The 12,560-nt window shown below is 41.8% G+C and overlaps 2 protein-coding genes across 10 annotated transcripts in view; both read left to right on the plus strand.

The window, feature by feature from the left end:
• The first annotated feature begins 407 nt into the window (after positions 1–407).
• On the plus strand, positions 408–1,086 carry LOC119895558 (histone H2AX). The gene has a single exon (XM_038708739.1). The coding sequence runs from the start codon at positions 504–506 to the stop codon at positions 930–932; it is 429 nt and encodes a 142-aa protein (XP_038564667.1). The 5' UTR covers positions 408–503; the 3' UTR covers positions 933–1,086.
• Positions 1,087–3,900: 2,814 nt separating this feature from the next.
• phldb1a (pleckstrin homology-like domain, family B, member 1a) overlaps positions 3,901–12,560 on the plus strand; it is a 31,213-nt gene continuing 22,553 nt past the window's right edge. For 2 of the 9 annotated variants that reach the window (XM_038709166.1, XM_038709168.1), the window contains exons 1-4: positions 6,116–7,346; positions 9,332–9,430; positions 10,228–10,351; positions 11,083–11,253. In XM_038709166.1, coding sequence (XP_038565094.1) covers positions 7,344–7,346; positions 9,332–9,430; positions 10,228–10,351; positions 11,083–11,253 — 397 coding nt within the window. In that variant the 5' untranslated portion in view covers positions 6,116–7,343. The other 7 variants (XM_038709167.1, XM_038709170.1, XM_038709169.1 and 4 more) reach the window with 7 other exon arrangements.

The raw sequence follows: 12,560 nt of genomic DNA on the forward strand, positions 1-12,560 counted from the left end.
CTCACATACCAGCTATACAGACCGTTTAAATGATCTGATAATAGATTTAATAGACACGAGTTTACCGATAAACTGATATGCACCACAAATGTTCATACATTCTGCATTAGATTTGCTTTACTTTTGCTGCATAATTTACAACTAAAGCGCCAAAAACTTGAAGCTGGAGGGAAGACACACGGTTGGTCCTCTATGTCCGCCTCTTTACATATCACCCACTCACAACAAGCAAGAAAAACATCAGCCAATCGCCTTTATCCCTCCTGTAGGGCACAACGTGATTGGTTTATCACCCGAGCAGTTACACCAATAGCCACTGACTTCCTGTCCCCTTTGCCCTCTCAAAGCCAATCATACTTGGCTATTTTCATTCCAAAAGCCAAACGCGTCTTGGGGCGGGCCAAAGCAGAGGTTTATATCCAGGTCGTGTCGCGTCTTCTTCCTTAGTCCTTACATATCTACGATTGCGGTATTTGTTTGGAAGATAAATTCGATAACTTACAATGTCTGGAAGAGGCAAAACCGGAGCAAAGGCCCGCGCCAAGGCCAAGACTCGTAGCTCCCGCGCCGGGCTGCAGTTCCCCGTCGGCCGTGTCCACCGTCTCCTCCGCAAGGGTAACTACGCTGAGAGGGTTGGCGCCGGAGCTCCAGTGTACCTGGCCGCTGTCCTGGAGTACCTCACCGCTGAGATCCTGGAGTTGGCCGGCAACGCCGCCAGGGACAACAAGAAGACCCGTATCATCCCTCGCCATCTTCAGCTGGCTGTACGCAACGACGAGGAGTTGAACAAACTACTCGGCGGAGTGACCATCGCCCAGGGCGGCGTCCTGCCCAACATCCAGGCCGTCCTGCTGCCCAAGAAGACCGGACAGTCTGCACCCAGCTCCGGCAAGGCGGGAAAGAAGGCCTCCTCTCAGTCTCAAGAGTATTAGCCTGCTGGCTAATAACATAACCCCAAAGGCCCTTTTAAGGGCCACCCACTCTTCAATGAAAGAGCAACATTACCTATCTATTGCTGTCCTGTCTCAGTTTTCGCATTTTTATTTAATAAACGCTTTTTAAAAAAAATAAAAAATAAAATAAGTAGTCCTCGCCGTTTGTCCAGTTGTTAGGCGAACTGAAGCTAACGTTACTAGCTAAACATGTGAAGAAAGTTGGCTAACGCTGGCGAGTTAGATGTAGTTAACAGCTGTATTTAACCTTTTCAGTGTTTAATAACAGTTAAGACTATGAATTGACGTTAGCGTCCTGGTTTTATGCGAGTTAAGGCTTATATAAAAGCTAGGTTTGCTGTGAATGATATGCTAGTGTTACTCATTCAGCAGGCCATTGCAGGTAAAGGAATGTATCATGGCTGACCACCATGCCTGGACCACATCTGCAGGGTCCTGTTAATCTGGTTCTTTCTAGCATGACTGTGCAGCTTGTGTGCAACATGGTGCTTGAGTATTTCCCATTCATTGAAATAAACGTGAAAAGGTTCTTGAATGCATGGCGCTAAACGCATTGCGGTTTAAATTCTGCTTAAAAGTGACGTTATAGTAAGAGTTTAGTCTCCGCAGTCCAAACAATAACGTTAGTCCTGGATACATACTCAACCCAGTTTAATAGCGTACCTAGCTAAAGCTAAGACTTATCTCTAATTTAACAAAGACTAACTTCAAGGGTATCAATTTTGTTAGCATCAGTTAAGCCTTACTAAACATAAAAATCGCAAACTACAGCCTCCAAAAGAAAATCATCACTGAAAATCAAAACCGCTAAAATGAATTTACCAAGAAATGAGCATGGCCTTTTATGAAGAGACTGCTTATTCCAGCACTATTGTATTATACTGCATTAGGTTTAGTGAGTGTACCTTAAACTGGCAGTTGTTGATGCATAAACCCAGTTTTAGAGTTAGGCAAGTTGTTTGTACACGGTCTCTGGGATTTTATGTGGAAGCAGCTGCCTTCAGGTAAACATGCCCTAAATAGTGTTGTGCATCTGTGTGCTTACTGCCTACATCACAATAACGGTTCTTTCAGCTAGAAGCTTCAGGTGCTTCCTTTTTGCATTTAGAGCAACAAACAGCTGCAGCCAGTTTACCAGCATGAGTGTAGTGATAAGATCAAATACATAAGAGCCTAATGCAACAGACATTCCGTTGTGAATTAATTTAATCCTAAGTAATGTTCTCTTATTCCATCATCAAAATGTAAAGGACATGTGCTAGGAATTAGGCAGTACATTTTTTTCAAGCCTGCAGCATTTGGATAAAGTACATAATGCAAGTCCTATTTAGTAGTGCATTAAGATTCACTAAAATGCAACAGACACCTGGCTCTCATAATGTAAGATGTCAATTAGTGTCATAGAGGGATTTAGGTTAAAGTATTTTCTCCAGCCTGAAATGATGTGTAATTATACAAGGATCAGTGCAAACCACAAAACCTCAGCTGGCCAAATAAAACATATTGGGGGGGGGGACATCTGTCCACAAATCAAGCCACACAAGTCAATGGACACATGGCTGCATAAAAGAAAGTTGTGGCTTCTGACACCTTGCCAGACTGCTACACAGTACTGTAATCTGATACAGCATGCTGTAAAAAGGCAGTGCAGCAGCTTTACTGAAGTCTCAGATATATCTAGTCCTCAATTGCAAGAATCCAGTGTTTGCATCCTGTTCGCTAAAGCTTTAGAGTGAGCTTGGCTTGTTGAATAGAGCAAGTAGTGTTGTTTTTAATATTATAATAATAGCATGTAGCAGAAATGACACTTTAATCAGGGTAAATAACACAAGTAAAACAAACATGGTGATCATTGTCAGTGAAGGTGCACTTCACTGACTTTGCCACCAGAGGTCAAATGTTGCATGTCTGAAAATCTAGGATAAGTGTTTGATGTCCATGTGTATTTCCATTTAATAACTGCTGAAGACAGCTCACAGCACATATTGTTCCAACAGATATTCTACTGATACACCCTCACCATAATACCAAGAAAAGATAGTTGAAAATTAAAGATCAGTAACATTATGTAAAATAATGAAATATCTAAAGAACTATCTTGAGGATCCATCAGTCCTTCCCACAGTCACACTTAATAATTCTACGTGTGGCATCCATATGAGATGTCGCCACTGTATTGCCATCAGTGGTGCGGATTACTTGTTTTCACATTACATCTCAAGACAAAGCTAAAATCACCCGTAACCTTTCCGGAGGTGGGGAGCATGCAGATATTTCTGTCTGCTTTGACTGTTTTATTAGTGGCAAAAGCAGCATGACGCACCAAGTTTGAACTGAGCCCAGGACAGGCTGAACCAATTACTCGGGCCCTGACAACGTGTCCAACACCAACAGCCAGGCTAAAAATTCCAGTCTGAGAGCAAAAAACTTGACTATACAGTGGCTGTGATAACTATAATTTCCTGATTGGCTCTAAATTTGCCAGTGTCGCTCTTCTCAAGACAAAGTCAACTCAGCCATGTTCCGTTTTTCTCAGTTTACCTCTGCTTTTTCTGTAGTTGTAAAGTGTTAATGTAATCGTATGCATGAAGCAGATGCAAAGCCACAGGAATTGTCGCCTTGAAAGAAAGTATCTTTGTGAAATGTCACTCTCCAAGTGCAAACGAACGCTGGCTGTTCCAATCTAATCCTTCATGAGTTTGTGGTGATCTCATCCTGAAGGGACTTTTTCCATGTTTTGTTATTACAACTCGGTGAAATAATGAATGGAACAAAAAAGTACCTATAGCTACCTCAGGGACACTGACAGAAAAGGCAATTTAAGTTAGTAGGTGTTTACTGGGGATGAGAATCACAGAGCAATGTGGGGATACAGAGTGGGAAGAGTCAAATGAATGGGAAAAAGGAATGATAAGTGGAGAGAAAAAAAGGGCCGGAAAGAGGGGTGGAACCGGCAGAAAGATGTACTTGGATGCACTGAACATTTCACTTTGAAGCAATCCCAACAGCAGTGAAGGGCTGACAGCATATTTCCATCATGGAGAAGAGAACTTGGAGACTTTTCTGATGTAGAATTGGGAAGATGTTTTTAATCTTTGGACTGAATCATTCCACAGACAAGAACATGCTCCTCGCCAGCTCTGGTAATGAGAAACAAAAACATTTGCTTTATGGTGTGTGTGTGTGTGTGTGTGTGTGTGTGTGTGTGTGTGTGTGTGTGTTGTTGTAAGAAACAGAGTAAGTGGTTGAGAGAAGTTGATAATGGGGCTATTGTGGCAGTCTACATTCACTGTTTTCGGCCTAACAAGACCCAGTTATTTCTCACTCGCCGTGCACTGGCAGAGTGACAGAGTTTACATACTTTCGTTAGCATTTTTGTAATCATTTATTATGGTCTTGTAGTGTGACCATTTATAGCTTAAACATTACAGAGCTGGTGGAAGTCATCTGGTTTCAGAGGGAAAGAGATTAACCTTACCCAGCTGACTCTGTGAATGCAACACTTTTATGTTGAGATCAGGCTGCCTTGGAGGGTCCGTAATGTACTTTGGTGGAATTACAGGCTGACAGGAGGTGTGAGGTGCACATGTGCCTGAGTGAGTGAGTATATTTTAAATTTCTTTTACTTCCTGTGTGACGGGAGAAACAGGTAAAAGATACTTCATGATTACATGACTTGTTTGCATGTAGGTATGTGTGCATGACTCTTCTTACATTCGTTGTCATTACCGTGTTGATAAGTTATGAAAGGCAAGTGGAGAGATGTTAAAAAGAAGACCGCACATCTGTTTGGTGGGAGACTCAAAGGGAAATGTTTTGGGAATATCAGCAGCTTCCTGTTGTTTTTTATTTGTTCTGGTTCGTCTGGGGTCGTGCTTTATCAGAGGGATCACATGACTACTACTTTGTGTTCTGTGTGACACTGATGTTGAACAAAGCAGTGCAAATCAGAAAATCCAGATGGCATTCATGTGTGCATGTTGTTAATTTTTTGCTGTAGACCAGGATTTAGTTTTTTTCTGACAATGTGTTTCAGAAATGAAACCCCATGTTCTATCACAGTGCCTTGAAACCCCCAGGATGTGGGGCTGTTTTGTCCTCAGTTGTGTCTCTCATGCAGCATTCCTCCCTCAACAAGCTCTACCACTCAAATGCTTATGTTTAAAAGCAAAGGTCATGGTTTGGCCTGTCAAACTTTGTGTATTTGTGCATGGCTTGAGAGGAAGTGCTGACCGGTTTCAGGGCAAGGAAGTCCCCGTTACCTGAATTCATACAAGAACGAAGAAAGCTGCTGCATAAATTTAAGCTGCCTGTACCTCTCTGACTGCACGGTTGGATCCATCCACCTGTCTTCTGTCATGCCATGTCCAGAAATCCCACAGAGATCTGCAGACATCAGCTCCACAATTCAGTTTAGACAGTATAGAACAGTGCGTATCTACGGGGTACACTGCACAAACTGTACCTTCTGAGCCTGCCATCTGACACATAATTCAAGAGCTGTAAGGAATCCTCACACTGGTGTGATGACTAAAATACACACTCTGATGCTGCAGCTGAAAAATTGTCCAGTAGTGGTGAACTTTTATCATCCTGCCACAGCGCTCACACACCTGTTTTAACGCTAAGGCCTCTCTTATGTCAGTCCAGAATTACCATCAAGACCATGTGCAGGGAAAATATAGTTGCATTAAGTCATAGTATTGCCAGCGATCAACATCAGAAGGCAGACATTAATATTGATCATTTTGCATAATTTATCTCTCAGCTAAACTTTCCAGGCCAGTGGGCTCAAACTCCAAGGCAAAATAAAAAGCTCTCTTTTCATTGCCTGGATGGATTGAAACCTTACATCGCGTTCTAATTAAAACTGAATTGGAAACATTTGTGGGTTTGCAGCTTTCGACAAATTCCTTTCATTCAAATAACAAGGAATATCACTCCAAGAATAAATTAATTCCCTCGAACCACAAAACGTCCTAGGTCCTTCTGCTATAGAAATACCTCAAACAACCTCTCCAAATCTCTATGTTAATAATCTTATTAGTCTTCACAATAATGCTCCTTGACTGGAAAAAAGTAACATCCTTATTTTTTACTTTTAAACCCGTGCTAATGCATTTACTCCAATTAATAACATAAGATGCCACATAACAAGAAAACAATAACAATCAATAAAAATCTAATTTGTTGAACTATGTAAATGAGATGTTGGCATAATACATTCTGTTACATAATTAGGAAGATTGGTTTCCTCTGCCATCTTACCTTATTTGCTGTAGCTACAGTGACTAATCTATCACTATTTAAAGGAAGTTCAGCAACTTTTCATCCCCTCAGTTGTAACCTCCACATCATCACTGAGGGAACTCACTCAGAACATCAACCCTCTCTGCAGACTTTGCTCCATCTGGTTACTTAGCTGCCTCTGTTTGTTTGTTTTTATTTTCCTCAGTGACTCATCATCTGCTTCATTTCCTCCATCTCCTCTCTGGCCTCCGACCATGGGAAAAGCCTTGTGAGATCAATAGTGGTGTTTTTCTCCCACTCTCTGTCTCTAGGCCAAATCGTTCCTGTGGGACGTCTGCAAAGATGGCTAACATGTGTTCACTCACTTCCTGTGGACCATAGTATTTCTCTATCCCATCATCATTGATGTAGTGAGCACAGTGAATGCATTATAATCCACCGTGCCTTGTGATATTATCATAAATTGTTATTCAACAGTTTTTCAGACTGGAAATACCCACTGTTACATCAGTGGCACAGAGCTCGGAGCAGGAAGTCAGAGGACACAAGGTCTTTTCCATCTCCTACTCCTACACCACATTTTCTATCCTCCCAGGATCAGACTGCTAACACCTGCTTTACCAATAGGCAATGCTGTGGGTCTCGTCAGCACTGCAGGGTTTGGTTTCCAGCCTCCTCTGATCATCTGGTGTGGCCCATCTGATCTTTCAATCAATGGAAATCCAATAGGAGTGAATACATCTCAGGGACTCTCTGAGGAGCATCTGAACTTTGACCAAGCGCCTCTCTTAATAAGGAGAGTTTTGAAATTGGATCTGAAGTTCTTTACTTTACTTTACAGGGCTTCTATGCCAAAAAGAGAAAGAAAGTCAATAAAAAAGGCGTCTTTTAGTCAGAAGTCCGGACACATTCGGAGGGCAGTGCCGATGCCTGGTCCCCCTCTGCTGCGTGTCGTGGATGTAACTCTGCACTCTGGATGGGGAGGAGAAGGGGTTGGGAGGAGGGAAATAGCAGAGGAGCCCAGTGAGTGAATGAAAAAAGATAGGCGCAAGACATAAACAATAATGTGGACACTGCTCTACGGATACACTTCAGACAAACCCATGGATCTAGCTGTCTGGACTTAGCTGGAGTAGAGAAATGGTAAGAGCTGCATGTCTGTCAGTGAACTAAGTAAAATGTTGACTGTTTTCCAGCACTGGTGTGTTTGTAAACAATTTTCTGTCGATTTCTATGACATCCTTTAAAAAATAACGCTATATTTCACTTTATTTCGGTCATCATTTTAAGTGTAACATTTTCTCTCTTCCTCTGTTTTGTTAGCATTCACTCTCAGCAGAAATAATTTCTCTTTAAAAGTCACAGCCCAGACTGTGTGGCTGGGGGTGTCTATTTTCAGAAGCTCATGGCAACTCTGAAGGGCATAACTGACCCCATAATCACAGGTTACAGTGGAAGGCTCCGCATTTGCAAGCTTTTAAACTATTCTCCGGCCTGGGTGTGTACATTAAATAACCGAGGCTTGTGGGAGCAGGAGCATATGTGTGCAAATGTGTGTGAGTCAGACAGTCAGAGACACATTACCCTGCCCACTCTCCTGTCCCTGTGTCTGAGTGCGTGGCTCAAAGAGGGCCAGTGTTGACAGCCAGTGGGCTGACAGCAGAGGCGTGAGGGGTCCAGTGTCAGTGCTGAACAGAGGGGACGGTCTGTTCTCCATGTCACTGGGTCCTCAGAGACTCACACACTGGACACGATTGTCAGATACGTGTGGTTTCACCCGGTGACTTTGTCTGGAGTGACATCAGACGTGGATTGAACGCCCCGTTGTCTCCGCCTGGGCTAAACTTTGAGCACAGCAGCTGTGGACGGTTTTTGGTGATTTTTTTCCCCCAAGACTTTGAAATGATTAGTGATGTCAGCATGGAGCGACAAAGAGCTCAAGCATTTCTTTTTGATGCAACATGTGTCGGTGCGTGAATGGGCTGCTGTGGTCATTTCCTGACACAGAGACTGTGGGGAAATTTAAGGAAAACCCAGAAAAAATGAGAATAACAGGTGAAGAGGTGTTACTGAATGGTTTAAAGAGTATGACAATAATGTGAATCATACCATGTTGCCTTCAAAGTCACAATGTCTCAACCCAGTTGAACAGCTATGGGAGATATTGGAATGACAAACAGACAGCGCTATCCTCCACCATCAAAATACCAAATGAGGAAATATCTTTTGGAAAGATGGAGACTCTATGTCAAAAACCACTGAAGCTGTTGTGGAGGTAGCCCAATGCCTTACAGAGCATTTTATGTCCTTAATAAGTCATCCATTTGTTTAACATATCTGGAGATTGCCAGATCACTAAGGTAAAGCGATCTCCTTTGAAACACGCGTACATGTCAACAGCCAAACAGGACATACAGTCATTTAGGTTTGGTCCATGGTAGACAAAACAGACACTAGATAATAAGTAGTTGTGTCTATTTCAGTTTTGCTTGGAATGCTGAGCTGATACTAAATTGTTGTGTGTGGGACAGTGTTATACGTGGATACTAGCTTTTAGCAGAAAAATATGGTGAGTCATCTGGGCTGCTTATGTGTCTGTGTGTGATTGTCTAAGGTCTGTCTGACCCCAGTAGGTCGTTGTTTCCCCCTCATCTGATGTGAGTGCGATCAGCTGGACCTAATCTGCAGCATCTGTCTGCAAACATGGATGGTTTGTGTTTGTAAGATCTGCATGTGAGTCACACTCACAGTGGCTCATCATGGTCTGAGGAAGCAGTGATCTGATATCTGATGTGCTAGATACCTGCAGGGCTCAGTCACACCTTTCTGCTATATCTTAAAAGTAGATTTGTGAATGTGTAAAATCAGTCATCTTTCTTGCATTGAGGCATAAATCAATGCCTGCTTTCTTGATGGATCGTTTTGTCCAGCTAGTAGAAACAATTACCCAGTATAATGGTTTGGTCACATGGGCTTAAAAAGTGGGGCAGAAGGTTTCTAAGGAAAGCACTGTTCTCATTGCAGTACAACTGTAGTAGCAGTATTCCCAGTGCTCCCATTCATCCCCTGCTCTCTCTCTCTCTCTCTCTCTCTCTCTCTCTCTCTGTATGTGTGTGTGTTTGCCTCAGGATCTTCATGTGTCAGATAACTCTGACAGTCCAGCCGACATGGAGCGCATGAGCAGGAATAAAGTCCAACATGGGCGACAGATGCACCAGGTCTTACAGGTGAGTATAATTTCAGATTGTGAGATTTTAGCAATAAATCAGTTTCAAATCAAATAACAAATTAATCTGCCAATCCTTGTTAGCGGTAAAAATGGGCATATCAGCCTTTTTTACATACATATTTACAGTATATGTTAATTCTACATCTTTTAGTGTTTATTATGATCATTTCCAATTAATTATAAGCTTGGGCTTTCTCACATGAACTGTAATTGTTGTATCCCTTGCTATTTTACCAAGTTTGACATTGAATAAAACAATCTTTAATTTAATTAAAAGCATACCGTGTTCAGTTTTACAGCCGTAGACACACACCTCGGGTGTAGGTGAGGCTGTTTTCAGGGCCGCTTTGCAAGCTTGTGACAACTACTGTATTTAGTGGTGCGGGTTTGATAACGTAGCACCTCATAAACTGCTGTTATAGACTATTATTAGTCTTAGTTGTAGTCTTTTATATTTTCAGAATGTCAGTGTTGTACCATGAGATTCTTGTATCGTCACATTTATATGTCACATTTTCCCTAATTTGTTTATATTATTCAATAATAAAAAAGAGACAGATTTCAGGATAGCACCTGTAGTGTAGTTTGAATCAAGTGCATATATTGGACATCTTATTTGAGCATTTTAATATTTATGCTTTGCTGTTCATATATGTAATTTTACCAGATGCAACATTCAGTTTTAAGATTCAGCAAAAGAGTGTTAAGACTTCCACCTTTGTAACTTAATAGTTTAGTGAGGTAATCATCTCAGGATCATGTAATGATGTTTGCCAATTGATTTTGTTTTGACAGAGCACTCCTTTAGACCTGATTGAGACAGGCAAGTCCCTGAAAGTCCAGGCAGAGCGCCCCCACCTGGTTAGTTTGGGAAGTGGACGCTTGAGCACAGCCATCACCCTGCTTCCACTGCTGGAAGGTGAAGACCTGTGTGTGTGTGTGTGTGTGTGTGTGTGTGTGTGTGTGTGTGTGGAGGGGGGGGGCAGTACAGACATATCTGTACTGACTGTAGGATCTGTAATCTATGTTCCTGTTAGGACAAAGAGACACTTCCATGATCACATTATTTAAAATAGTGAGCAGCACAACTTGTCATGAATGATGAATTAAAAAAAACTGATGAAACAGTACCTTTTAACCATCTTGTTGTTACTCATGCTGCGCCACAGTTTCAATAACACCCTTGTCTGTGATTTTCTTGCACCATTGTCTTGCGCTGAGCATTGACACCACAGAGGAAGCGGGTAGGAGAGGGTGTGTACCGCCCCAGAGAAAAGCCCTCTGGGATTTTCTTGGTGCACTATCTCATCTGTACTATCACATAAGAATAAATAGTGTGTGTGTATGTTTTCAGACAGCAATATTAATAATAACTAATAATCATAATGACAAGAAGTAAATAGAAGCTGGTTATAATACTTCCCTCTGACAAGATGCCTTTTATCTACCAGGCTAAGCACGTCTTTTGAGACTAACACCTGTTGTTCATCATTCAGTCACATGTGGACTCCATTTGTGACACTGGTCATGCGACCTTGACCTCTGTCATGTCAACTCTGGCTTCGAACTAAGAATACTTCAAACAAGTATTCCCAGGTCCACGTGGATCTCCTGTAACTGATGCTGAGAAAATGTTTTCTATTGTTGCAGGGAGGACCACACTGGGCAGCGAGGGGACAGATATCCCACTGCAGGGCCACGGTATCGCAGCTCAGCACTGCTACATTGAAAACCAAGCTGGCAGCATCACCTTGTACCCATGTGGAAACCAGTGCTCCGTAGATGGCCTTCCCATCACCAAACCCTATCGCCTGACACAAGGTGGCACTTAAAGCTGTTTATTCTTGCATTTTATATCAATTAACTTATACAATGCATGGCATAAAAACAAAAATGTAACCAAAACTAATGATTACTAGGGATTAAGAAGGACTTTAGTGCATATTGAGTTTAAAGATGTGTACAAAATTTGGTACAGACATCTATGGTCTTATGGTTAAAATGTCTCAAGAACTATTGGATGGATCCCAATAAATTTGCTACAGTAATAACTTCAGTAATTATCAGGTCAAATTTTTAATTTGTCCACTACTTTGGTTTGTGCCGAACTATCGATATTCCGCTGTACTTTGTGTTTAATGCTAATGAGCAAATGTTTGCATGCTAACACGCTACGCTTAGATGGTTAACATGCTAAACATTACACCTGCTTGGCATCAGCATGTAAACATTGTCATTGTGAACATGCTAGCATGCTGACATATTCAGCTCTGATGTGTACTGATCATACTGATGAGCCGTGAGCATGGCGAAAGACTCTTATTCCTGTTTAACTCTCCCTTACCGGTGAAATCCCATTTATGTACAGTCAGGTGACTTATTAAAAATGGAAATGCATTGCAGTATTACATATGCTCAGCTGTGTATTAAATACATTGGAAGCAAAGTGTACAATGACACAGTCTAGTTTCACAAAAACAAAACAGTCCCATGACCTTCCAGTAACATGCATACATGACATAAAAACAGTCCCGCCCCCCTCAGTCCTCTCTTCTTGGGATCCAAGCCAGCAGCTACACCAGAATGTCATTTCAAGCCGGGTGATCAGCTGGCGTGTGTGGAGACAGCAGCTGCTAAACAAGAATACTTCAGAATACTTTGCTTCATTCAAAGGACTGTCATGAAATGCTAAATTAACTCTGCAATGGAGGAAACTACTTTATTTATATCATAAGGAACAATGCTGCAGTCACGTGGACCTTTGAATGATGAAATAAACATTAAACTCCCTGTGGAATATCCATAACTGGAAACTGAAAACTTCAGCGTGTGACTCGAATTGTCAGGCATTCTTGAAAGCCAGCGGAAATGCAGGAAAAGGAGAAGGAGTTGATTTCATTTACCGGTTAACTACACGTGAGTTAAACTAATTTTGTTTATTTATGGCAGTTAAACAGTCAATAAATGACCAAGATCTCAAATTGACTACAGGACAAAAAAACAACAATAGCAGATATGTTGACCTCTTTGCCATCTGTGTCACACCTTAGAATTCCCGTTTCTTCTCTCATGCTGGACCCCCACTTGCCTTCACTCTCCTTATTTCCTTATGTTACCACACATCAAGC

Source organism: Micropterus salmoides, unplaced genomic scaffold, assembly GCF_014851395.1.
Source record: "Micropterus salmoides isolate LMB-PRFRI ecotype aquatic unplaced genomic scaffold, ASM1485139v1 Ms_hic_scaffold_9, whole genome shotgun sequence".
NCBI classification, from domain to species: Eukaryota; Metazoa; Chordata; class Actinopteri; order Centrarchiformes; family Centrarchidae; genus Micropterus; species Micropterus salmoides.

Bases quoted from the DNA above. Each gene is read 5' to 3' on its own strand.
- LOC119895558 (XM_038708739.1), top strand. From the start codon at position 504: ATGTCTGGAAGAGGCAAAACCGGAGCAAAGGCCCGCGCCAAGGCCAAG.